Raw genomic sequence first — 27,358 nt, forward strand, 5'->3', positions numbered from 1 at the left:
TGAGGAGTCAGAGAATTTATACAGCTTTGAAATCTGCATCATCTGACCTTTCCTAACGAAGAATTTGAACAAGCCACAGCTCGATAAGCTAATTAAGGTCTGGAACCTTGGGAAAAGTTACCTGAGAACTCAAATGTATTGGGGTGCCCAAACTTTCGCATGGTGTTCCTTTTCTTTTTTCACTCTCCAGTTGTACAGAACAAAAATAATACACAAATCTTGCAGAAAACGCTGAACAAAAATGTCTCGTCTTTACCTTTATGCCTTTTGGTGATCAGTTCATCTTCTGCTCACTTAACTATTCACAGTAACAGACATTTTCAGGAAGGGTGTCCAAACTTTTGCATCCCACTGTATCCATCTATCTAATATACTTTATTTTCTGAGAGTGTATGGTTCTGTTGGGGCTGGTACTTAGTGGGTTGTGTTTGCGTTTTGTTCTCTTGTTTATGTGATTAGCTGTGCTTAATATCTTTCATTTATTCTTTCATGTGCTTAAGTACAGTTCAAGAACATTCTAGAACAGCGTTCATGCTTCCAGTAAGTAGTACCTTAGGCCACTGTTTTGCTTTGCAAAACACATCATTTCACTTGCAAGTGTGTGTGTGTGTGTGTGTGCTATTATACACTTGACCCCAAAAGATGTTCTTTTTTTCTTTTAATACAAATTTACTTTCAACAAAGTGCTCCACTAAAAAAAACCATCAACAACTACACAAGCATCTAGTATGTCTGGTTCTGAGTTATCGCGAGATGCAACGAGATTCTGTATTAGAAACGAGATTTCGCTGTTAGTGAAGGGAAAAAAACGATAAAATAGATCAAAACTACACTTTATAGATCAAATTACACAGATATACTTCAAGAGAATGAATCAAAAGACTGTTTGAGAGCCTCATTGTTCGTGTTGCATCTCTTTAAAAAAGCCAGTAGATGGCAGAATCGTCCTGTTCATACTCCATGTCAAGGGGGAAGAAGAAGCGCAGCGAGCGCGAGGAACCCGGAAGCGTGTGGTATTCGCGTCTAATCGGTTTTCAAAATATGCTGTTTTTCTGGCTGTGTTTAATAATGAAATCGGGTGTGTACACTCTCGAACTTTCGCAGGTTTGGGGAAACAGGCGTTGGGTGAATTATTTCGGTAAGCACACGAAAGGTTTCTTTTTCTACCACAGAGTGTCCTGTCAATTTACACAGGTAGCTCAGAGAGCTAGCTTCCGAGCTAACCATGGATATTATCCACGGCTGGTTTAAAAAAATATATTTTTATATGTATATTATCATTATGTCTGATTTTTTTTTTACGATTATTAATTACTCTATATGATATCAGCTTAACGCTGTCAGTTTGACTAGTATAAACCGTGATTTAGTGATTTTGGTTCACTCTCAAATGGTTTCTTATGGGTTATCTATAGTAGTGCACTACGTTGCGTCCGGAAGCCATTTTATTTGACCCCTCTCTAGGGGACATATGTAGGGAGCACGCTTCGATTTGGAATCAGCAAGTAAGATGAGCGGTTTGGTTGCTTCATTGTCAATGGGTTGGTTAGCTGGGTGGTTTAGATGTTTATACAGTTGTTTATTTGTTGAATTATTATAAAAGAAAAGAAAATATCAAGCCAGAGAGCTAATTCAAACGTCAGTCTTGGTGACTGAAGTGTTCGTGTACTGGATGGTTTAGTAACCAACCAACCAAGCATGTTTGTAATATGTGTGTGTGTGTGTGTGTGTGTGTGTAGGTTAATCCTGTGGATGTGGCCTTGTATCTCCTGTCCAGCTCATGATGTCAGTCTGAGGTAATCATCATGTTGTTTGTTAATTTTTTTTTTTTAAATAAAGAAATAAATAACCAACCTTGACATCAATCCTTATGGGAAACTTAAGAATTGCACTGGACTTTAATCTCTTAAATGATTCTCACCCTCACTTCAAAATGATGACTCCTAGATTATGATTAGATTTATTCGGTGTGTGTGTGTTTGACAATCTGGTCTAAAAACACAGTATTATACGCACATACCTTTTTAAACATATAGCCGCTTTATCCTGTTCTACAGGGTCGCAGGCAAGCTGGAGCCTATCCCAGCTGACTACGGGCGAAAGGCGGGGTACACCCTGGACAAGTCGCCAGGTCATCACAGGGCTGACACATAGGCCAAGTTTACATTAGACCGTATCTGTCTCGTTTTCTTCGCGGATGCACTGTCCGTTCACATTAAAACGCCGGGAAACGGGAATCCGCCAGGGCCCACGTATTCAATCCAGTTCGTATTTGATCCGGTGCTGTGTAAACATTGTGATGCGTGGATACGCTGTGCTGAGCTCTAGCTGGCGTCGTCATTGGACAACGTCACTGTGACATCCACCTTCCTGATTCGCTGGCGTTGGTCATGTGACGCGACTGCTGAAAAACGGCGCGGACTTCCGCCTTGTATCACCTTTCATTAAAGAGTATAAAAGTATGAAAATACTGATGCAAATACTGCCCATTGTGTAGTTATGATTGTCTTTAGGCTTGCCATCCTTCCACTTGCAAGTGGTAAGTGACGCGCATGCCCGATATGCACTGGGATCACACACACACAGCGTCTCAGTCCTGAATCACTGCTTGTGCACTTCACTCGCGCGCTCTGTGAGCTGCGCAGGGCCGGAGTGAGTGCGCACCTTCCAGAGGGCACTCGCTGTTCAGGGCGGAGTGATTTGGAGCGCAGGATGCCTGCGGAGCCGAGCGTATCCGTGTATTGGCGTTGCTGTGTGCACGCAAATCGTGTATTGGCATTGCTGTGTGCACGCTAATCGTTTTTAAAAACGTTAATCTGATGATCCGCTGATACGGTCTAATGTAAACCCCACCATAGACACAGACAACCATTCACACTCACATTCACGTCTACGGTCAATTTAGAGTCACCAGTTAACCTAACCTGCATGTCTGGACTGTGGGGGAAACCGGAGCACCCGGAGGAAACCCACGGGGAGAACATGCAAACTCCACACAGAAAGGCCCTCGCTGGCCACGGGGCTCGAACCCGGACCTTCTTGCTGTGAGGCGACAGCGCTAACCACTACACCACCGTGCCGCCCTGATTCTGATATTAATAAACCAAATTAACAGTAATGCACACAGGGGCTGTTTTACTTCATATTACACAGACACAAGTGTTTTACTGAGAAATACACCACTTGTATATTTCGTACAAGCTCCATCCGGGATATGGCGAACCAAAACCGTGACCCAAATCTCTGTATGTCATCTGTGAGGAAATCGATGACTGAATTGTTTTTTCTTTTGATAAATTTTGGTCCTCTTTTTGTTTGTGTCGATTTATAATAAAAAGAAAATCGCACGTTGGGTTGAAGATATGAAGTTTATCATCTTGTGTTGAAAAACTCAGATTTTCAGGCGAAATACATCACGGATCTGAGTGACATTAATATTTACCAGCTAGGAGGTCCGTATTGTGAAATACCATGACTGAGGTCTTGAAAATACTCAGTATTTTCAAGGCAGAGGTCACAGTATTTTCATGATACGGACCGATCTTAACCTGGTAAATTTAAAATGTGTATATATATATTTTTTTTTCTTTACCAAATTCTAACAGAAAATGAGAGCACCTGAAAGAGAAACCATATTTAGAACAAACCTGCTACAAGACGTGAGCAAGGACGGCTCGTACACCTCGCCGTTTTTCTTTGTTGCGGACATGGAAAAAGTTGCACAGCAACATGTTTGGTTCTTCGCCGGGTACGTCTTCCACGTTTCAACAGAACTTCCCAAAGACATTGAGGTCATAGGTCATCTTTTTTGTTGTATTTTCTGCCCTTTGCTCCTCAATATACTGCTGGATTCGCTCGGCTTTAGCAACAGTTACAGGTTTTCTTTTATTTCGTCTTCGTCAGGGTTGTAAAACTCGCTTTCGCTGTGAACACTGTCGTTATCGCTATCCATGATGTAAAATTAATGCTATTATACTGAGAAATGCGAAAATAAATGTTGGCAAAAATTGCTACTATGTTTGTTGTGAACGAGCGAGTTGCTAAAGGTCCGTAACCGGGGTCCGGATCGTAGGATTCCGGACCGCTCGCGAGCCAATCAGAGCGCACGATTTGATGGAAACTGGACCACGAAAAAATTAAGTTATTCCACAGAATCGAGTCGTACATGAGCTGATGGCCGACGAGGCACGTAGCACCGAGTTGTCTATAAGCCATGTACGACGAGATTGAGTGGAATAACTGTTTTATTCTGTCCACGTTTGCTGGATTTTGAGAAACGGAGGATTTTGATTTTTTGCAAATTCGATAAATAAACACTTTATACAAAACGCTCAACAAAATTATTTCCGCTTAAAATGTAAACAAACCGGCGAAATGACAGGAGCAATTTGTGAAAAATGCGATGATGAGGATTCTTGAAAAAGAAAGAAATGCGTTCTTACTGTTAAATACTTTCATTCCATATTTTGTGGGTGGCACGGTGGTGTAAGTGGTTAGCACGGTCACCTCACAGCAAGAAGGTTCTGGGTTCAAGTCCGAGTCTGGCGGAGGCCTTTCTGCGTGGGGTTTGCATGTTGTCTGCATGGGTTTCCCCCACAGTCCAAAGACATGCAGTTAGGTTAATATTGGGATGGCCTTGAGTGAGGCACCGAACTCCCAACTGCTCCCCGGGCGCTGTTAGCATGGCTGCCCACTGCTCTGGGTGTGTGTGTGTGCTTCACATGGGTTAAATGCAGAGAGGACTTTCACAAGTGTGTGATGAAGAATAAAGTTGTTCTTGTTTGTTTTGTAGTTTTTGAGTAGGGTTTTTATTTCGACTTCTGTTGGTTCAGCAACACGCTCCGCTGTTTTGTTTTGTTTTCTTTACTCACGGTATATGAGCAGATAGCCTAGTAGTAGAGTAGCCAATCGGAGCGCGTGATTACTCATCCAGTGAATGTGGCTCGAATGAGATCACACATTTCATACATATATAAACTATAGTTCGTCCGCCAACTTTGTTGGAGAAGGTTGTTTTCGCCTCTGTTTGTTTGTTCCCAACGTAACTCAAAAAGTAGTGAACGGATTTGGACGAAATTTGGAGGAAAGTTCAGCCATGGGCCAAGGAACAATTGGTTAGATTTTGATGCAAATCTGGATGTTGGATTTTTTTTTTCTCCCCTCCTTCTTCTGTTCCCAAAGTTACTCGAAGTAGTGAACGGATTTTGATAAGTTTGGTGTCCAGCTTTAGTATTTTCCTCGGTTCAAATGATGTTGATTTGTGGCTTGGTGGATGTATGCACGCCACTTACTGATTTGCCCTTCTAGTTTGTTCTTTCTTTGAAAGATTTTTGAGAGTGAGGTTTTTCCTAAAGACTCATATATTTGTCAGTACAGTATTTATAACATAGTTGAGTGTGAAGGAAAGTCAATACACTGAGCTGAAAAAAAATAAATAAATCGGGACTAGTGTAGCATTACCAAAATTAGAGCATTGTTTGGTTTAGTTCTTATCAGCAGTGCTGCGTATGTCTGTATGATTGGCGTGCTGTCGTGCTTGACTGATAAAGCTACGTTTACAGCATTTGGCCGACGCCCCAAGGGCTTTGCTGAGTGGTTTGGCAGTGCTGCCATTTGTCCTCACAACCTTCAATGTCTTGAGTACTGAGCTATACATAAATACACTCACCGGCCACTTTATTAGGAATACCCATCCACCCACCTGCTTTTTGATGCATTGGCAGCAGCACATCATGCAGATACAAATCAAGAGCTTCAGTTAATGTTCACACATCAGAATGGGGAAAAATTGTGATCTCAAAAGTGAGACTTTCTTTCGCCTTGTTGATAAGAGAGGTCAGAGATCAGAAAATGGACAGATTGGTTCGAGCTTGTTTTGCCAGGAAGGATATAACAAGTCATATATAATCACTCTTTACAACCATGGTGAGCAGAAAAGCATCTCAGCATGCAACAGCAGAACACCACATTGGGTTCCAGTCCTACAGCCAAGAACAGGGACCTTAGAATCAAGAACAAGTTCCTATTAAAGTGGCCGCTGAGTGTACATCCAGCTGATCTTATCTGCTAGTTTTAATTCTGTAGAGCGTGATCGATTTGTCTCGTGTTAACGTGATTCGATGATGTTCTAATCTCAGGTGGATGCTGCACCAACAGGAAATAATTAACTTGTACATGAGTGATTGAATGGTGGTGGATCACGTCACCCAGCGCCTTTTATTACATGATAACTCGGTTCGTTCACACGGAACTGATGTCTGATTTTGAATGAAGTAAATTCAGTGACACCCCCCAGTATAGGAGGCTGCAGAGGCAGCACTGTAACCTCTTTACAACAGTCCTGAGAAGTGTTTTCAGTGCAGTCGTGTCCTCTGTGCAGACAAACCGGGCGTTTTCGTGTGATTTAGGGCGAGTCCACAGAGACAGGGTTGTGAAATTTTTGGGGCGCCACATCTGGACACAAAACGGATGAATATCAGTGAAGTCAAGAAGTGTGATCCGTCAAGGGAAAGAAAAACTGATGAAAAGGCGTTCGAATCTCTATTTTTAAATGAAGATGCCTGATGAGGTGGTAACTGTCTGATTATACGTCATGACTAACCGTAACAAACCAATTTACAAGTAACCCATAATCTTCAAAAAGTGAATGTTGTATTAATAGAAAAGTCTTTTTCCAGGGTGTTGCCCCCCCCCCCCCTTTGCCCTACCGCCCTTTCCTGCTTTCTTTTCCTCTTTCATGCCTTTTTGTTACTTTTTTCATAAATTTGCTCTTGTGCCTTTTGGTGGTCCCCCCCCCCCAATGCTTTTTCTTTCTTTGCCCTACCGCCCTTTTGTGTGTGGTCTGTTTTTGTTTTATTTATTTATTTATTTATTTGTGTGTGTGGGTTTTTTTTTTTTTTTTTTGCCCTCATGCCTTTTGGCAACACGCATTTTTTTTTTCTCCTTTTATTTTCCCCTTGTGCCTTTTGTGGCTTTTTTTTTTTTTATTTGTTTTGTCCCTCATGCTTTTTTTTTTTTGGTGCGCCCTTGTGCCTTTTTCCCCCATGCTTTTTTTTCTTCCTCTGCCCTACTGCCCTTTCGTGCCCCCCCCTCCCCGGCACGCGCACGCTGCGTTTTTTTTTTTTTTTTTTTAACTAAATTTGCCCTTGTGACTTTTGGTGTTTTTTTTTAATTTTTTCCATTTTTCCCCCCTTTCTTTTTTTTGCCATACTGCCCTTTTTTGTGCCTTTTATTTAGTTAGTTAGTTAGTTGATTTATTGCCCTCGTGCCTTTTGGTACCTTTTTTCCCCCATGCTTTTTTTTTTTTTTCTTTGCCCTACTGCCCTTTCGTGCTTTTTCTTTTATCCCCCCTCAGCACGTGCATGCTGCGCTTTTTTTTTTTTTTTAAACTAAATTTGCCCTTGTGACTTTTGGTGCTTTTTTTATTATTATTTTTTCCATTTTTCCCCCCTTTCTTTTTTTTTTGCTCTACTGCCCTTTTGTGCCTTTTTATTTATTTATTTATTTATTTATTTAGTTGATTTATTGCCGTCATGCCTTTTCCCCCCATGCTTTTTTTTTTTCTTTGCCCTACTGCCCTTTCGTGCTTTTTCCTTTATCCCCCCTCAGCACGCGCACGCTTTTTTTTTTTTTTTAACTAAATTTGCCCTTGTGACTTTTGGTGCCTTTTTTTCCTCTATTTTTTCCCCCCCTTTCTTTTTTTGCCCTACTGCCCTTTTGTGCCTATTTATTTATTTATTTATTTATTTAATTTATTGCCCACGTGCCTTTTGGTGTCGTGTTTTTTTTTTTTTTCTCCCTATTGCCCTTTTTCTTTCATGCTTTTTTTTGGGGGGGGGGGAATAAATTTGCCCTTGTGCCTTTTGGTGCTTTTTGTTTGTTTGTTTGTTTTGTTTGTTTTTGAGCTTGAGCGTTTTGAGATGTACTGTAGTGTTTATGATTTCATTGATGCATGTTTGCTTCCTTCATGTGTCTTGCACTTGTGCGCCACTGAGAAATCTGTATCCTGCAGTATTTTACCAAAGTTCGATGCGATATGCGTTGTTTGCTGTTTATGTGGAGCATGCACCATACAAAGCCCTGTGAATTAGCTGTTCCTATAGCAGTGACACTGTATTAGAATGTAAACCAAGCACTATTAATCAACACTTTAATCAGAGTCGAGGATCCCATAAAGCTTGTTTTTATTTATTTTTGTTATGGCTGCTACAGGTAGAGCAGAATGCAGACTTCAGGGCACCGGTTGCGGGATGTGGAGCAGCACCATCCTTTGCTGTCCAGTGGGGAGGAGGAGGTGACCGTGGGCCGGGTCTGGTTCATCCAGGACGGCTGTGGCATGGTATGCGCCTCCATGACCTGGTTTCTGGTGATGTATGCAGAATTCGTGGTGAACTTCGTCATGCTTCTGCCCTCCAAAAACTTCTGGTACTCCCTCATCAACGGCGTGCTGTTCAACTTCTTGGCCATGCTGGCACTCGCGTCGCACCTGCGCACCATGCTGACAGATCCGGTAAGATTCACAACCTCGGGTTCAAATGTTCTACTTTAGTTCGTAACTCTGAATATAAAACCCAAATCCCCTTTCGAGCTGGAAATCGAGAAAGAGATGGCATTGTGTTAATATGGCTGCTCAGCCTATCAAATAAACTCATGATAACTAAATAAATTTAGAAAGTACACCTGTAGATAATATCAGCCTCTGTTTAATGACAGCTTTAAATCACAGAGCCAAAGAAGGATGTAATGATGCAGAATAGCATGTTTTTTAATACAAGGCTCTTGATTTTGTCATAAAAATCCTCCTTATTACAACCCCAATTCCAAAAACACTGGGACATTGTGTAAACGAAAACAGAATGTGATAATTTGCAAATCATGGAAACCCTATATTTCATTGAAAATAGTACAAAGACAAAATATCAAATGTTGAAACTGAGAAATTTTATTGTTTTATGAAAAATATATGCTCATTTTGAATTTGATGTCAGCAACACATTTCAAGAAAGTTGGGACAGGGGCATGTTTACTACTCTGTTGTATCACCTTTACTTTTAACAACACTCTGTAAACATTTGGGGACTGAGGAGAGCAACTGCTGTAGTTTTGAAAGAGAAAATGTCATCCCATTCTTGCCTAATAGACAATTTCTGTTGCTCAACAGTTCAGGGTCTCTTTTGTCGTATTTTGCGCTTCATAATGCACCTAATGTTTCAAATGGAAGACAGGTCTGGACTGCAGGCAGGCCAGTTTAGCACCTGGGCTCTTATTACGGAGCCATGCAGTTTTAATATGTGCAGAAAGCGGTTTGGCATTGTCTTGCTGAAAGAAGGAAGACCTTCCCTGAAAAAGACTTTGTCTGGATGGCAGCATATTGCTCTGAAACGTGTTTATATCATTCAGCATTAATGATGCCTTCCCAGATGTACAAGTGACCCATGTCATGTGCACTAATGCTGCCTCATACCATCACAGATGCTGGCTTTTGAACTGTGCACTGCTAACAAGCTGGATGGCCCCCCCTTCCTCTTTAGCCTGAAGGACGTGGTGTCCATGTTTCTAAAAAGAACTTCTACTTTTGATTTGTCGGATCTCGGGACAGTTTTCCACTTCACCTCAGTCCATCGTAAAAGAGCTCAGGCCCAGAGAAGGTGGCGGTATTTCTGGATATTGTTTATATCTGGTTTTAACTTGCGTTTATGGATGCAGTAATGAACTGTTTTCACAGATGATGGTTTTCTGAAGTGTTCCTGAGCCCATACAGTGATTTCCAGTACAGACACGTGTCTGCTTTTAAAGATCTGATGACACGTTTTTGACATCTTTGGTGATGTTTTATAACATAAAAAGTAATTCCCGATGATCCATATATTAATTCACGAAGGCGCCTATTTTATGATTATAAACGCAGCTATTTGGGCAAATTTGATGGGGCTGCAGCACCCAGGAGACGAATGAGGAGGAGGAGCTATATGACGTCAGCGAAAGAATCTTCCTCTTCACTTACCAGTTTGTTGATGCGACAGGTGTTCAGTTTGTCATTATTAGTATTATTATTATACATTATATATATTAGTTATTATGTGACAGATTTGTAGTAGCAGTTGTAGTATTTTGCCTTTGCGTTGTGGTCTCTTATTGCCAAGTTGAAAGAATTTGTTTCTCAAAGCAAACACTGAGGGAAAGCTAACTTAGCCAGACAAGTAGGCTACAGATTGTCATTTGCTTACGCTGATGTAGGTTATCAAATATTTTGCTTCATTCAAGGATAAAACTAAGAAGCCATAAACTAGAAGACGTGCCTGCCAATATTATCCTAAATGTATCACGGATCAGGCATAGTCGTAAGCTTATTATGTTAGCCGTTTGCATGCTCCATTAGGAACTATGTATTCAGTGTAGCATACGGCTTACATGATATAAGCAGTGTTTACACATGCAAGACAACAATACACAATATTAAAATATTGATTCCGTAACATTTTGAACAAATACGGGTTGACCGACCAATCCTTGTTATCCAACCTTGTGGTGTTCGTCAATGCTGGGCTGTCTGCCTGTCCGCTGTCCATCTCGGAGTCGGAGTCGCTCTCAGATTGGTGCACAGTAACAGGTTCAAACCTGTACGGTTGGAAGCACCCGTGTTCGTCATCACTAGATTCTTCCGATCTGTCCCACTCACAACACAATTCTAGACTCCCAGAAGAGGAAGAGCTAGCACTAGAGAGTTCACCGGCGTTTTCATGCGCCATTTCCATTGAGTAGAACCAGAGTAGAACAGCCAGTGAACCGCAGCGTGTTCTTCCGCTGACGTCACAACATGGCCGCGAGCCACGGACCCAGTTTTCTTGCGCTGTGCAATTAAAAGTTGGATATTCGCGTAACAACAGCTTCTTTTCACGTAATTATAACAGAAATCTAACATGTTTGCCATGTTGTAGAGTTTATTTAAGAAATTGCATAGAGTCATGTTCGTGTCATCAGATCTTTAAGGCCGTGTCTCCTGAGGGGCTGAAGATCACAGGCATCCAATGTCAGTTTTCAGCCTTGTCTCTTGCACACAGAGATTTCTCCAGATTCTCTGAACTTTTAATGATATTATGTACCATAGATGATGTGATCCCCAAATTCTTTGTAATTTTACATTGAGGAACGTTATTCTTAAATTATTGCACTGTTTGCCCACGCAGTCTTTCACAGAGCAGTGAACCCCGCCCCATCTTTACTTCTGAGAGACTCCGCCTCTCTGGTATGCTCTTTTATACCCAATCATGTTACTGACCTGTTGCCAATTAACCAAATTTATTTAAAAAAATTTTTTTTTTTTAGCATTACACAACTTTTTCAGTCTTTTGTGGCCCCGTCCCAACTTTTCTGAAATGTGTTGCTGACATCAAATTCAAAGTGAACATATATTTTTCAAAAAACAATAAAATATCTCAGTTTGAACATTTGACATGTCGTCTTTGTACTATTTTCAGTGAAACATAGGGTTTCTATAATATGCAAATCATCATATTCTGTTTTTATTTACAGTTTACACAGCATCCCAACTTTTTTGGAATTGGGGTTGTAGCTCATCTGACCATAAGGCCGATTGAGCTGTTGCCATGGTGTGGCGTCCGTCATTCGTCCCTCGTCCATAACTCAGTTAAATCGTATCTCCTTTGTCACGTCTCAACAGACGTCCATTCTGATCGTTTTGTTTGAAAGAACTCCTCACTCTGCACAAAACTTTCATCAATTTTTTTTTTTTTGCTTACGAGTTAGTAATTGGGCCAAATTAACGAATTTTCCAGGTCTCTCGTTAGAATCGTATCTTCTCTCTCATTTCTCATCCGATTTCAGTTCTGAGCGATGTTTTGGGTCGATCTTCCTTTGAGGAACAAAATTTAGTCTTTTGGGTTTTTTTTTTTTCCTTTTGTAAACAGTTTGTTGTGGAGGTTGGTCCTCTCTCACATGGTCACGTTTTGGTCGTCATGGTTGTTTTGATAGCAGGCCAGATGAGCTACTACAGCCTTAAAGTGCATATTCTGGCCCAATTTTTTTTTTTTTTTTATATGAAAGTATGTACCTTTACACACACATCCAGAAGAGTAATTTTGCACAAGGCCATCTGTCTACAGCAGAAAAAAATAAAATAAAACATGTCTGGAAAAATCCCAAGGGAGTCTGGAGCCAGAATCGTGACGTTACTTGCGGAAGCGCCAGCAGGCTGTGAGAGCTTTACACGGTTTCAGTGCACAGCCTGTGTAGACCAAGTGCTCCCATTTCTCTCTCGTTGTCCGGTCTTTTGGGAAACGATGAGTACTAATCCCATCAAGATTGGTGTTGCTACACCCTCCTACGATACATCTGTTAACCATTTTAATAATTACGCGATAACGTTGAAGAAATTTGCAGAAAACCACCAGGTCGTTTTCTCATAAACAAACCAGCGCCGACGTAGGATTCAGAAGGAGGCGTCCCGCACGTGACGTCACGAAAATCAATGTTTCCCGGGAAATCCAAATGCCAGGTTTTTTCAGAGGCGGACCAATTCGCCTCAAATGGCTTGATTTCAACTGAATTTTTCTGTTATTGCGCAAGGTAAAAAAATTGCGCAAAATGTGACAGATATTTGACCAAAGTTTTTAATATAAAATAGGATAATTACATTGATCTTGCTCCTGAATTTACCCGTGATATGCACTTTAATGTTCTGATATTGTCTTTTTTTTTTTTTTAAAGCAGAAGTGCCTACAATCAGCAGTAAGAAGGAACTGAGATTCTGGAGGGGTTTTTTTTTTTGCTTTTTTGTTTTTAAAAAGGGTCTTTTGGCTGCCTTTTGATTAAGCACATCAGGTTATCTATAAGGGACTGTATAATCTATATTTGTGTGTGTGTTGACAGATCCAGGCTTTTTAACGTGTGTAATAGCCTAATGAACATGGCCATAAATTCCACATTGATCAATTGAAGTCGGAGTTGATTTCAAGCTGAGCAAGAAAAAGGCCGAGCCGGACAAATTTGCAATTCTAAACTTTCACATCAGGAAAACGCGCTCCTCGGGTTTCTCTGGAGAGTCCACGGTAAAATACGTGTTCGGATGTTTTGCATAGTCACTGAAGGACAGTGTGGGTTAAATTCTACAATACAGGCTCTAGCCTCAGTTTATCTGATGGGCTTAAAAGCAGCCACACTGTTTACTCAGTGGTGCGTGTGATGAAAAACATGAGAATAATAGCTGCAGGCTGCTTGCTCATACACTCTCACACATGGTGAGTCGTTTTGGCTCCTGGAGAGTCACGTAGAATAATTGTTTATATTTAGCAGCTAAAAGCAAAAAAAAAAAGTAATGGTTCTGATGGTAAATGTGCGTCAAGTGGACCGTCCACTATATGCAACGCCGATCAAGGTGCGCTCACACTCCTATGTGCTTTCCTGTGCCTGGGATGTCGTCTGAGGTCGGGTCACGTGATCATAGATGATCTTGGTGACACTAATGGAGAAAGAGTTGAGCATGATAAGAAGAAACGGAAAGAAAAATAGAAAGACGGGCTTTATTGTGCGTTTAGAGAACAAAATGTGCATTATGGATTCGTTTACAACACTCTGGTTCGTGTTTTAATGTGAAGTAGTGATGTAGATCAATAAATATGTATTTAAAAATCAGATTTAATTTGATTTTGAGTAATAAGCCATTTAAAAAAAAACATTCATTATTAGTACTTGGCTAATTATAAACGAGTCTGGTTTCTCATGGTAAGGTCGTGTGAGCTACTGCGTCGCTGACGCTCTGGTTTATTCAGTAAGGAATAAAACACTCGTGCTGGGGTGTGCTGTTAAAGGAAAATAATCAACGACAGGGTAGTGTGATGAACTGTTCCAACTACGAAGTTGATTATTTTCCTCTAACAGCATGTTTTACTGTGTTCATCTTGTACTCCAGCCACCAATTTCTTACATATGACACGTCGTGCTCTTTGTCCGTCGTTCTTTTTCACGTTGTGGAACATCCTGTGAAATATTTACTTTTCTAGCAGCTATAAAAGGTGTTCCATCACCAGTCTCTTTCTTTCTTTTTATTTATTTTTTTTATTTTTCTTCTCTCTCTCGGTTAGTAAGACTGGGGGTGAAGATGGAGCAAAGCGTAAACTCATCCGTCCTGAAGACTGTTACGAAATATTGACCCCAGACACTCCTTCCATCGATGTTTGTTTAATAATCGTCTCTTTACAGAAAACTTGACATCTGTATTACATCCGTTTACGTGACGCTTTTTACATCCGATAATGTTTTAGAATGAACGTATTAACAATATAAAACTGTCGCTGTTTTCTAGAAAACACCTTCTGACCAATCAGAGTCGAGCATTCAAGAGCTCTGCGCTATAATTATTTCATCAGCGTGATGTAGATGAGTGATATAATGATATAAATGAATTAAGGAACAAGTTTTATCCATAGAACGCTTATTCTTTATCGCGTCCTCAGTAAGAGACTTGTTCTTATCGGTTTAATCCCGTTCACTGTTTTCTACAAATAATAAAGATGGTACAGTATTCATTTTCCAAATTTTTTTTTTTAAATCCGTGATGTATTGTTTCATGCATTAGTTTAGGAAATGATTATACATCCATGTTTAGTATTATAACACACGCACAGTGCTGTGCAAAAGTCTTAGGCACATGTAAAGATATGCTGTCGAGCAAAAATGGCTTAAAAATAATGAAATGAGCAAACTTTTTTTTCTGTAACTTAATTTTGTGTTGAAAACCGAACATTTGGAACTCTAAAATGTTATGTTTTGACTCAGTAATGAAGTCATGAAATAGAAATCTATAACACAGTTTGTGTGTGGGGGGGGAAATGGGGGGGCCTAAGACCTTTGTACAGTACTGTGTAGTAATAAACGAGTCCTAGGTCATGGAGGGAGGGATGGATGGGGTGTTGTGTGGGTTTTTTTTTTTAAATATACATTTGTCCTTTTCCCCTCACTGAGAGAATGTTGTGTTTGTTAGGGAGCTGTTCCGAAGGGAAACGCCACTAAGGAATACATGGACAGTCTCCAGCTGAAACCAGGGGAAGTCATTTATAAGTGCCCTAAATGTTGCAGCATTAAACCAGAGAGAGCTCATCACTGCAGGTGAGACGGGACGGGATGAGATGAGATGAGACGGGACGGGGCGGGAAGAGGTGATGTGATGTGATTAGCGTCTTGGTACACAGTTAACAATGATCTGCTGAACAAAATTTGTGTGGCGATCCCCAGGTGGAAACCAAACCTCTCTGGTATTTACCACAGTTTTTCTATCTTTCTCTGTCTGTACCTCTCTATCTATATCTCTCTCATCTGTCTGTATCTCTCTATTTGTACGGTGATGCTTGAAAGTTTGTGAACCCTTTAGACTTGTCTATATTTCTGCATAAATATGACCTAAAACATCAGATTTTCACACAAGTCCTAAAAGTAGATAAAGAGAACCCAGTTAAACAAATGAGACAAAAATATTATACTTGGTCATTTATTTATTGAGGAAAATGATCCAATATTACATAACTGTGAGTGGCAAAAGTATGTGAGCCTCGAGGATTAGCAGTTAATTTGAAGGTGAAATTAGAGTCAGGTGTTTTCAATCAATGGGATGACAATCAGGTGTGAGTGGGCACCCTGTTTTATTTAAAGAACAGGGATCTATCAAAGTCTGATCTTCACAACACATGTTTGTGGAAGTGTATCATGGCACGAACAAAGGAGATTTCTGAGGACCTCAGAAAAAGCGTTGATTCTCATCAGGCTGGAAAAGGTTACAAAACCATCTCTAAAGAGTTTGGACTCCACCAATCCACAGTCAGACAGATTGTATACAAATGGAGGAAATTCAAGACCATTGTTACCCTCTCCAGGAGTGGGCAACCAACAAAGATCACTCCAAGAGCAAGGTGTGTAATAGTCGGCAAGGTCACAAAGGACCCCAGGGTAACTTCTAAGCAACTGAAGGCCTCTCTCACATTGGCTAATGTTCATGAGTCCACCATCAGGAGAACACTGAACAACAATGGTGTGCATGGCAGGGTTGCAAGGAGAAAGCCACTGCTCTCCAAAAAGAACATTGCTGCTTGGCTGCAGTTTGCTAAAGATCGCGTGGACAAGCCAGAAGGCTATTGGAAAAATGTTTTATGGATTGATGAGACCAAAATAGAACTTTTTGGTTTAAATGAGAAGCGTTATGTTTGGAGAAAGGAAAACACTGCATTCCAGCATAAGAACCTTATCCCATCTGTGAAACATGGTGGTGGTAGTATCATGGTTTGGGCCTGTTTTGCTGCATCTGGGCCAGGACGGCTTGCTATCATTGATGGAACAATGAATTCTGAATTATACCAGTGAATTCTAAAGGAAAACGTCAGGACATCTGTCCATGAACTGAATCTCAAGAGAAGGTGGGTCATGCAGCAAGACAACGACCCTAAGCACACAAGTCGTTCTACCAAAGAATGGTTAAAGAAGAATAAAGTTAATGTTTTGGAATGGCCAAGTCAAAGTCCTGACCTTAATCCAATGGAAATGTTGTGGAAGGACCTGAAGCGAGCAGTTCATGTGAGGAAATCCACCAACATCCCAGAGTTGAAGCTGTTCTGTATGGAGGAACGGGCTAAAATTCCTCCAAGCTGGTGTGCAGGACTGATCAACAGTTACCGCAAACGTTTAGTTGCAGTTATTGCTGCACAAGGGGGTCACACCAGATACTGAAAGCAAAGGTTCGCATACTTTTGCCACTCACAGATATGTAATATTGGATCGTTTTCCTCAATAAATAAATGACCAAGTATAATATTTTTGTCTCGTTTGTTTAACTGGGTTCTCTTTATTTACTTTTAGGACTTGTGTGAAAATCTGATGATGTTTTAGGTCATATTTATGCAGAAATGTATAACATTCGCAAACTTTCAAGCACCACTGTATCTCTGTCTATATGGCTCTTTTTGTATCTGTATGTCTGTCTAACTATATCTCTCTTTCTGGCTATCTCTTTATCTTTCTCTATTTCTTGCTATCTATCTTTTTATCCCCTGCCCAAATGAAGTTTGGCGGGGGATATAGAAACTGATTCCGTCCGTCCGGTCACGTTTTCATTTCCAGGCCACATCGTTAAAACTACTAGATATCTTCATGAAACTTTGTATACAGATCAAGCAACATGTGAACTGGTGCCTTTTACTATTTTGGATTTTTTTTGAAAGGGGGGGTATTTTTCAAATTTTTACATAAATATAGATTTTGACTAGTTTCTAAGAGCAATGTTCATTTCCGGAGCGTATATCCAAAACTATTCATGATGCGGGTTTGAAACTTGGTATACATGTTAAGGTGATGTAGATGCCCCTTTTCATACTAAGAAATGTGAGAAATTTTAATTTTTCATGTTTCCATGGAAACAATTTCAGACTTAGTCTCTCAGGTTAGTCTTAGGGGTAGGTTTTGTTTCCGGAGCAGAACTTGAAAACTGAGTGGTGCGGTCTTGAAAGTTGGTATATGTGTTGATTTAAGTAATGTATTTGTGCCTTTTGATACTAAGAAATGTGAGAGATTTAATTTTTCGCTCAGCTGGACCAAAGGTCTGGTGGGTTTATTATGCCATGGGCTGCTGAGGTCAGTGTAAAGAGGTCGGGTTGGTTTCCTGCAGCAGAACTTGGGAAAATGTGACTTAATATCTTGAAACTTGGTGTATATAGGGCGGAGGATATCGATGACTGACTGTCTGCTTGTTTTATCTTCTCTTGGAGTTATGTTGGTTGCCTGGTGACCTAAACTAAAATAAGTTTTTAAAAAAAAAAATCTTGGACAGAAAGCTCTATAGCGTGAATAAGTGTACTTGTGTAAATAGTGGATATGAACTCGGTCTGTATATCATAGCTTTAAAGAACTCGGCCGTCCAGTGCGAAGTCTTGCTCCTGTTACCTCTTTACACTTTTCCTCTCATGCCTTGTTTGCTGATTATGCAGCTTCCTGTCGTTTCTGATTTTTGCTAACTTGCGTTTGCGTTGTTGCACAGTTTTATTAAAGACCTCAAGTGTTTGCCTTCTGCTTTTTTTTTTTTTTTTTTCTTTCTTCAGCATCTGCAAGAGGTGCATCAGGAAAATGGATCATCACTGTCCCTGGGTGAACAACTGCGTTGGAGAAAACAACCAGCGATACTTCGTGCTGTTTACTGTAAGCAGTGTGTTTGGGATAAACTTGCTCTTATTTTATTTTTATTTTAAACTGCTTGCCTGATGATGATTTCCTCTCGAAGTGCATGCTAGTCAAATCTGCAGGACTGACATTTGAATATTTGTGTTGCGGCAATGAGCGTTTTGCTTTGTTGGGCTTTTTGTTATCTAAATGGTTTGTGATCGAAGTAAGGTTTTGTAAAATGTCCTCATTTCCCATAGTGAGGGGAAAAAAAACTAAGTGTCCAGAAACAAGTTTTCATCCAAGACGAGACAAACTTTTTTTTTTTTTCGTAACAAGTTGGCTTAAACGTCAATCTTTTTTCTTATCTTTGCAGATGTACATCGCTTCAATCTCTCTGCATGCACTCTGTCTCAGTGGTTTCCACTTCTTCACCTGTGTTAAAGTCCAGTGGAACGGTGAGTCATGGTATTAATGATGGTCACGTCCCAGAGGAACAATCTTCTGGTGGCTTTTTCCTCAGTTGGAGATCAAGTGAGGAAAAAGAACAACCTGGAGAATGTTGTGCTGCTTAAAAATCAGTCTCGTTCATGAACAAATGTGGAGATTTGAGATTAATTTGAAAATACGGTATTTTAATTGGCAGTGTTCCAACATTGCAACGTGACTAAAAAGCAAAGTGTCACACAAGCAACACATTTTCTTGATATTCAGCCTTCAAAGCTACAGCGAAGTCAAACAGTGTAGTCGTCTATATTTCATCGTTATTACTGAGTTAGAATAAATCTTATCCGGAGAGCAAGCTAGACTAGATAGCTATCTGATACTACTTAGGACTTCTCTGCAAAATATGACACGTTTTAGCAAGTGGAAATTTCTTAAATGACACCAGTGATGCCATTCTTGGACTTGCTTGATCCATCCTGATGCCCTACTTCTTCTGGCTGGAGTCTCATCACATCACCGCTCCCGTGGAGGACGGTCGAAAGATGCGCTTGGACAGCTCTGGACACTTAGTTTTGCTACGATGGCTGAGGACAACAATCACTATGCTAACTTTAAAGGGGAACAGAGGGCAATATATAGAGTAAATATAACAATAAAACATCACATTAACGAACCTTATTCAAGACTTACAAAAGTTTTTTGTTCTAAGGTTGGAAAGTTATAGTGTTTTGAAAGTAGCTCGAGCAAACTATTTCCGCAGTTTGAACAGCCCGCCATGATATTGATTTTATCCAATCAGAATGCACGTTCATTTTCTCTGCGTAACACTCATGACGTATGTATGTGCCCAGTTGTGTTGGCTCATTGAGGTTGGGAATAGCACGTGTGAAATACCTGTTTCTGCCTCTTGCGCCGATTTCGCAAGTCCACGGGTGGCGCCTATCTCATTGCAGCAAATAAATTCTGCTGGACTCGTGAGCAACTCCACGTTACGTTTTCCGCACGAGCACCACGCCGTGTCACCTGCACGCAGACGCTCTGCCCCACGCTCGCCACGCCCATGGTCCGCATCAGTCTCATCCTCGCCGTCATCCGAGCTTTCTTCTCTTATTTCATCACCGGAGTCGAGAGTACCTCTCCTAGGTTCAAACTGGTACCCTTCTAAGCCATAGCCTGCTTGCAGTGTGTCTTGCGGGATCTCTTCGTATGATTCGACAGAGCTGTCGCTTTCACTTGATGCGCCCGACGCCATGATTACACGCTTATCTCCTCTATTTTGGAGAGTTCCGCTAGTGCAGTGGGTAGCGCTGACGTCACGCTGACGTCTTTTAAAAATGGTGACTCTTGTGCGGTTTAGCGTATAAAGTATTATATTTACAATTACCAAGATATTTCGTTGTTTTCTAGTATATAAATTTGATAGAATACTTAATACTTTACGCCAGTGAAGTAACGTATACCCCCGCAGCCCCCGCCAGGCGGGGGGGCCGACCGCTAGGGGGGCCCGTCGCCCGATGTGATTCAATGCACGAAAAAGTCCGATGAAACATGAAAATAATAAACACAACAATGAAGCGTACCAGAGAAAAAAGTGGTACTCGAAAGCGGCAAAGAAAAAAGAAGAATTTACATCCACACTGCCCAAAATTTCATCCGTTTTTGGGAGAGTTAGGCCTTATCCTCCAGTTCATGATGCGCTAACAGGTAGGGCCATGGGGGGGGGACTAGTGCAGTTAAAACGAGGCTAATGAGTGAAAAAGTACCTGATTTAAAATGGGATTTGAATAAAAGTTACTTTTTATTATCTTTCTTCTCAATAATTCAATGTTTCTTTTTCTTGAATATTGTTCTCCATGACCACCAGCCATCATCCACCACATTGATCCAAATAGGTTGGTTATGTAAAATAGTTTAAAAAAAAAATGCACACAAGGTAGCGTAATTTTTCTTTAATTTCCGCCTGATTGTTTTATTATTGTGCTGCATTTCATTTTTACTCAGTAGGCCTTTTCAGGCCTGGTTCCACTGTAATTGAATAAGATACCTAGGTCAAAATTTACTTGAGTAAAATTACTCATTTTTATATTACTCATAAAACTTCTCATAACAGTAACGTGAGTAAATGTTAGTTGCTTGCACCCCTGTGTTTGACAGACTTATTCTTTATGCATACTTTTACTTATGATGTATTTTATTTAACCATACTCTGGCTTTTAAGACAGTTTCATTTTTATTTTCCTAAACCTTATTGAACCTTATGTAATTATCATTATTAATGTTACTGTTATCGTTACTGCTTACTGAGCTGTATGAACTGTGAGCTTTGTCACGTCATACACCGTTTTTATTGTTGGATTTATTTGTAATAAATGGATAGCCTACTCTGCTGGTGTACTGAATATGAATGAATTAACAAAACATCTAGGCCTATGGGTTAGGCAGTCCTATACGTATTTAAATGGGCCTGGGCTGTCAGGGGCTGAGCCCTGGCACTTTTTTCACACTTTTCAGCAATCAAAAGAGAGATATACAGAGAGAGAGAGAGAGAGGAGGCCGTGGCAGGGTGGCCTTGGGGGGCCCACACTTTTAGTAGCTGCAGGGGGGCCCCAAGTACTTGCGTTACGCCAGTGCGTTACTTTGTCATATCAGCAACTGTATATATTATATTCGGTACCCCTTTAAGATTTGCGGTTGTCATGAACAGTTTTGCACTCAAGTCTCCATCACTGAACAGTTTATAACCCCAGCAAAACAGACTTCGTGTTAAAACTATAATGAATTTCCTGGTTACACAGTTATACTTTGTGACTACTGTATATAGGCCACAATTATAGAAGCGAGTTATTTATAATCACGCTATTTTCTGACCCAGATGAGGATGGGTTCCCTTTTGGGTCTGGTTCCTCTCATGTTGTCTGAGGGAGTTTTTCCTCACCACCGTTGCCTTAGGGATAAAATTAGCTCATGTTTAAAGTCTTTAATTTTCTGTAAAGCTGCTTTGCGACAATGTCTATTATTAAAAGTCAGATACAAATAAATATCAGATGTATGTAGTATTTCCTGTTATAACAATCAAGCAAAATGTCTAGAAATAGGTTTAATCTTATGTTTAGTTTATTATAATTGTATTAAAGGAAATACAAGAGATGTCATGGCCGAACGGTTAGAGAAGCAGCTTTGGAACCAAAAGGTTGCCGGGTTGATTCCCTGGACCAGCAGAAATGGCTGAAGTGCCCTTGAGCAAGGCACTTAACCCCCAACTGCTGTTAAATGCCTGTAATGTAAATACAAGAAGTGTCCATAGTCAAGATATTTCCACTTTCTAAGATGTCATTGTGTTGCTATGGTTACAGTCCGCATGTTGTATGAGCTTTTTTTTTTTTTCCCCTTTTTTCCCCCCTCCGCATCAACAAAATAAATTGCACCAGCCAGCACCATTTGTGTACAGAAAAAAAACCCACCACCTTGTGTGAAAGCTGGTTTAAACAGTCTGTAAACTGAGAGGGATTTGATGCATCAGTTTAAAAAAAAAAAAGTGTAATGGATGAAAAGTCAGGTCTAATTGCTGTGCTCTGTGCAATGAGGTGGAACACAAAATTTATTGATGAACGAGAGGAAAAAGTACGCCAGTTTCAGCCGGATCATTTCTCCCACGGCGATTTGTGTATCGATTTGCTCCTGCATCAGCATTAAATCTGCTTTGAGGTTATCTCACAAGGTGGAGCTGTTCCTTCTTGTTTATCCAAGTCCTCCGTTATTTCAGGTGTTGGTGTGTAAGTGCGATTTGATTTGACGATACTGATTTCACAATCCAATTCAGTTACATTCTCAGAATAATGGGAACAATTTGAGTGAAGACAAATTATGACTGAAATTGTACCCAATGAGCATTTTTATGTGTCGGAAACTAAATGGATCAAAAAGAGGTTTAATATCGGAAACAAAATGTACTACAGGATCACCATAACTTAATAAATAAATGTGTTTATAAAATTTCCCAAAAAGTTTTCTGAGCTCCACAGCAGCACCTGAATTGGCATTTTAACCAGAAATAGAGCTCCAAAGTCGGCTAAACTGACCGGCTTCCATGTACCATTTCTCAGGATCTCTAGATCGCAGATAGGTGGGGCTGGTGTCATTTGACAGCTACTGAAAGGATCCTTTTAACTAGTCTGGCTAATGCGACTTCAAAGCTCTGCGAGCATTTGGTCTGGCAAAGATATTAAGCCCAACCGTTTCCCAAAGGCGTGGTTGACCCACCTCCCTGAAATGCCTGTTTGCTACTGGTCGAAGCCAGAAAAGGCTGTGACGAAGCTTAAACCAATCACATCACTCTTTCCTCTGACGTATGTGACGCGACATAAACTGCTTGAGTAACAGGAAGATAAATACCTCCAGGGCTGCTCTTTGCTCCATTTTCAATGAGAACTTCCCGTTGAATGCTTTCAATACAGCATCTACCGCTGTGTCAAAGGCTTGCCGCTGCTCCATGTTCGTAATGTTTCTAGTGAATGAAGCGCTTCCGGCATAGATTCTGTAAACAATCTATGGCTTCCGGTCGCAGTTCTACTACGTCACTGCCTTGAACACGCCTCTACCCGGGGCCGTTGGAGATGCTCAAAGTTGATTGGCTCCCGATTTTTCGGGAGCTTGGAAGAGCTGGAGATAGCTTGCCTTGCCAGACTAAGCTCGCAACAGGCCCTCGTGTTGCGTCACACTTAGGATGGGCGGGCCCAGGCTACCTTTTAACTGTTTTTTTTTTTTGTTTTTTTTTTTTTTATAATTCAGTGGGTTGTGCAGGTTGGGCCCTCTGGTGTTCAAACAGTGCAATTGCATTAGATGTAAAACTAATAGAATGTTGATTTCCAAAATGCAGTCACGTTTTTGCATTGTATTCAGATGATTAAAATCTCACAACTATCAATGACACAATGTTTACAAAGCTTTTTTTTTTTTACTGTAACATTTCTCTAACTGCACATTAATTTAATTAAGCATTGTGCTTTGAGTTATAGCTGGCACAGCTGTCAGAGCTGCTGTTATAGAAAATTTAATCAGCAACTTCTGACTATACAGCGTTGTTGTATCTTAGTGTATCGTAAATCATATTGGGGCAGAGTCGAGTAGAATCACTTTCTGCTTTGTCTTTTGTTTAAAGACTTAGCTTTACATCAACCTTTTTGCTTTTATTGTCGTAATGAAGAGCAGGTGGTGATGTTATTTGTGTGTAATTGTGTATGTTCCAGAGTGTAGTGACTTCTCCCCTCCGGTGGCTGTCATGCTCCTCATTTTTCTGTGTCTGGAGGCTCTCCTCTTCCTCACCTTCACTGCCGTCATGTTCGGCACTCAGATTCACTCCATCTGCAACGACGAGACGGTGAGTCAGTCGGTCAAACCAGACCCGAGTGTGGTGACTTTCCAACAACATCATCTACTACTGATTTAATTGCATGTTCATTAATTTATTTTTTTTTTTTATGTACAATAATAATGTGCATCTTTATTAGCAAGCATAAACTTTGCACATCCTTTTGACTTGCTGAAGGGAATTAATTTTAACATGATTTCATCTCATCTCACTATATGTAGCTGCTTTATCCTGTTCTACAGGGTCGCAGGCAAGCTGGAGCCTATCCCAGCTGACTACGGGTGAAAGGCGGGGTACACCCTGGACAAGTCGCCAGGTCATCGCAGGGCTGACACATAGACACAGACAACCATTCACACTCACATTCACACCTACGGTCAATTTAGAGTCACCAGTTAACCTAACCTGCATGTCTTTGGGCTGTGGGGGAAACCGGAGCACCCGGAGGAAACCCACGCGGACACAGGGAGAACATGCAAACTCCACACAGAAAGGCCCTCACCGGCCACGGGGCTCGACCCCGGACCTTCTTGCTGTGAGGTGACAGCGCTAACCACTACACCACCGTGCCGCCAACATGATTTCAGTAAAACATTATTTAATCCAGAGAAATGTTCAACAAAACCGGTTAGCGTTACAATCATGAAACCTCAAATATCAGGACACCTGAAAAACATGGTTGAAAAATATCATTTTTGATTTTTCTCGCTACTTTATTTTGGCCACAGAACAGCAATAAACCCTGTTGGTTTCGTAATTTCAAGTGAAGGGCGTGTAGAGTTTTGTGCTTGGACATAAAATGGTGCAAATAAATCGCTCCTGATGTTGGACAATGTCAGTACTGGGACGTACACAAATATCAATCCACTGCTAACTGGAATTTAAAAGCATTATAGAAATGGTCCATGAAGTTTCGGGAGAAGAAAAGATTCACTAATAATAATAATAATAATAATAATTGGACAAAGTTCATGGACAGAAAGGAGTTAACAAGGATATGTTTAATGCAGCAGTGGTTTAGTGCCCTCTTGTGTCTGTGAAGTGAATTGCAAGCCAAACATCAACGAATCCCCCTCCCCAAAATTCAAGGGTTCCTAAACTTTTTAGGCAAATAGACATTTAAGTTATTCCATGAAATCGAGTCATACATGAGATGATGGCCAACGAGATGCATAGTGCCCAGTTGGCTATAATCCATGTACGACAAGATTGAGTGGAATAACTTTTTTTTTTTTTTTTTTTATTCTATCCACATTCACTGGGTTTTGAGAAACGGAGCATTTCTGTTTTTAGCAAATTCAATGAAAAAACCTTTTATACAAAACGTCCGAGGTTTTTATTTCGTCCTCAGTTGGTTCAGCAACACGCTCGGCTGTTTTGTTTTTCTCTGCTGACGGTCTATGAGCTGAGAGCTTGGTAGTAGAGTAGCCAGTCAGAATGCATGATTGCTCATATCCAGTGAATGTGGATAGAAGAATATGAATTTTGCTCGATCCTAAGCTGTGGAATTTTGTTTTTTCCTCGTTATATACTGGCGCACCTGTAAGTCTTGTCCATTTTCTTGACTTCTGTTGAGTCATTTGATGTTGTCGAGGAATTAATGGAGGAATAAGGATGGAGAATTTTGTCCATCTGAAGTTCTTACACACTTAACCTGCATATGGCTCCCGATGTTTTAAAGTATGCAACGAGCAATATTCGTAAAACAAAAGGGACATTGATCAATTGATTTGAATGAATGTTAGTTTCTCTCTCAACCCAATTTGTGAGTTTGGGACACGCCTCTTGAGTTGCCTTTCTGGGGGGGAGTGGTGTGTTTGTTTGACAGAGGGGCAGAGCCAGCGTTGTAGTCGAGTCACTAAGCCTCAAGTCCAGTCTCGAGTCCCCAGTGTTCAAGTTCAAGTCATTAAAGAAAATTTCAAGTCGAGTTTGAGAATAAGACTCCATCCGGTGGCTGTTGCTGCCTTTACGTGAAAGCGTCTCTGCTACGGTGTTGGACTAACGTTACTGCTCGACTGCCGCATTTTAGTTAATAGGCTACAGATAAAAAGCTTGTTCATCGTCCAGCAAGCCCTGCCCACTATCAACAGGGCAAATAACATTTTGCACCATTAACGTTAGTTTGTTCCTGAACATGACGTTTGAACAGGTGAATGTGCATTCTCTGTCTCGCACTAAATTAGTATAAAAATTAATGTAGATATAAATATCTTGTATCAAATTATTATGGCATGTTACAAAAAGGAGAAAATCCGAGCCCTCGTCTTTAATTTACGAGTCCGAATGCAGTTAATGCACGAGGCAGAGTCGTCAGTGCTCAAGTCGAGTCACGAGTCCTTAAAATTAGGGCGTGAGTCAGACTCGAGTACTGCAAGCCCGGGTGGAGCTAATTCCTGGTGTCGAATGATCTGTCGGTTTGTCTGTCTGTAGGAAATCGAGAGGCTGAAGAACGAGAAGCCGACGTGGGAGCGGCGAGTGCGCTGGGACGGGATGAAGGCCGTGTTCGGTGGCCCGCCGTCTTTTCTGTGGTTCAACCCTTTTGCTGGACTGAGACTGCGACGCCTCCTGATGATCCACGCTCGGAAGGGTGGCTCCGAGTTCGCCGTCTGAGCCCAGGCAGCTAGCGTTTTCTCCACGTGCCAGCGTGCCTGCTAAGACCCCAAGTGTAGAGGACATATGGCACAATGACGCAGGTACGGGGACTCGGGGAAGAGAATGTGTAATAAACCCGAGGCCTAGTGGAGGAGAAGGGCCTGAATATGACAAACTACCTGTTAAAACCACTGGACCTCAACCCAAGGATCATTTTTACTTTAGCTTCTCTTGACTGGGTCTGAATTTTTTTTTTTTTTTTTCCGTGAATAGCTTTTTTTTTTTTAAAGGACTGTTTTTCTGTATTTTGTTGAAAACAACTTGAAAAAAAGGAACAATCTCATTTCATTTGAACCACATTCGTCTGAATCGTAATCAACCAAATTGAAATGTCTCATTTGCCAAGAACGTTCCAGAATCTTCTTATGCATTAAGATTTGCTCTAATATTCATAGATTTAGGGTCATGAAACATAAATGACAGCTTATTTAACTTCCTAATATATTGTAATAGAGATGTTAAACCTCATTTCCAACATTTTTTTTTCTCCCCCCATCCCATGTAAATGGCACTGAATATATAGACGAACTATTTACACTCCCCCCCCCCCCCCCCCCCCCCCCCCAAAAAAAAAAAAAAAAAGATGCTCCATCCAAGAAGAGCGCTGCAGTTGCTTGGCATGAATGTAGACAGATTCCTTTAGAGAACATGCTGTAGAGATGACGCATGACTTTTTGCACACTTGAGTCCGAGTTCAGTCGTAGCAGCAGAGAAAGCCGTTAGACGAGACCCTCGTGA

General features: G+C 40.9%; 1 protein-coding gene across 1 annotated transcript; it reads left to right on the forward strand.

Annotated features, from left to right (window-relative positions):
• Positions 1–979: 979 nt before the first annotated feature.
• Positions 980–27,158, forward strand: zdhhc7 (zinc finger DHHC-type palmitoyltransferase 7). The gene is made up of 8 exons (XM_060923249.1): positions 980–1,138; positions 1,740–1,796; positions 8,212–8,509; positions 14,999–15,123; positions 18,096–18,192; positions 18,530–18,611; positions 23,847–23,977; positions 26,399–27,158. The coding sequence occupies exons 3-8, from the start codon at positions 8,222–8,224 to the stop codon at positions 26,576–26,578; spliced, it is 903 nt and encodes a 300-aa protein (XP_060779232.1). The 5' UTR covers positions 980–1,138; positions 1,740–1,796; positions 8,212–8,221; the 3' UTR covers positions 26,579–27,158.
• The last annotated feature ends 200 nt before the right edge of the window (positions 27,159–27,358 follow it).

The sequence above is a fragment of the Neoarius graeffei genome, chromosome 6 (genome assembly GCF_027579695.1).
Source record: "Neoarius graeffei isolate fNeoGra1 chromosome 6, fNeoGra1.pri, whole genome shotgun sequence".
NCBI classification, from domain to species: Eukaryota; Metazoa; Chordata; class Actinopteri; order Siluriformes; family Ariidae; genus Neoarius; species Neoarius graeffei.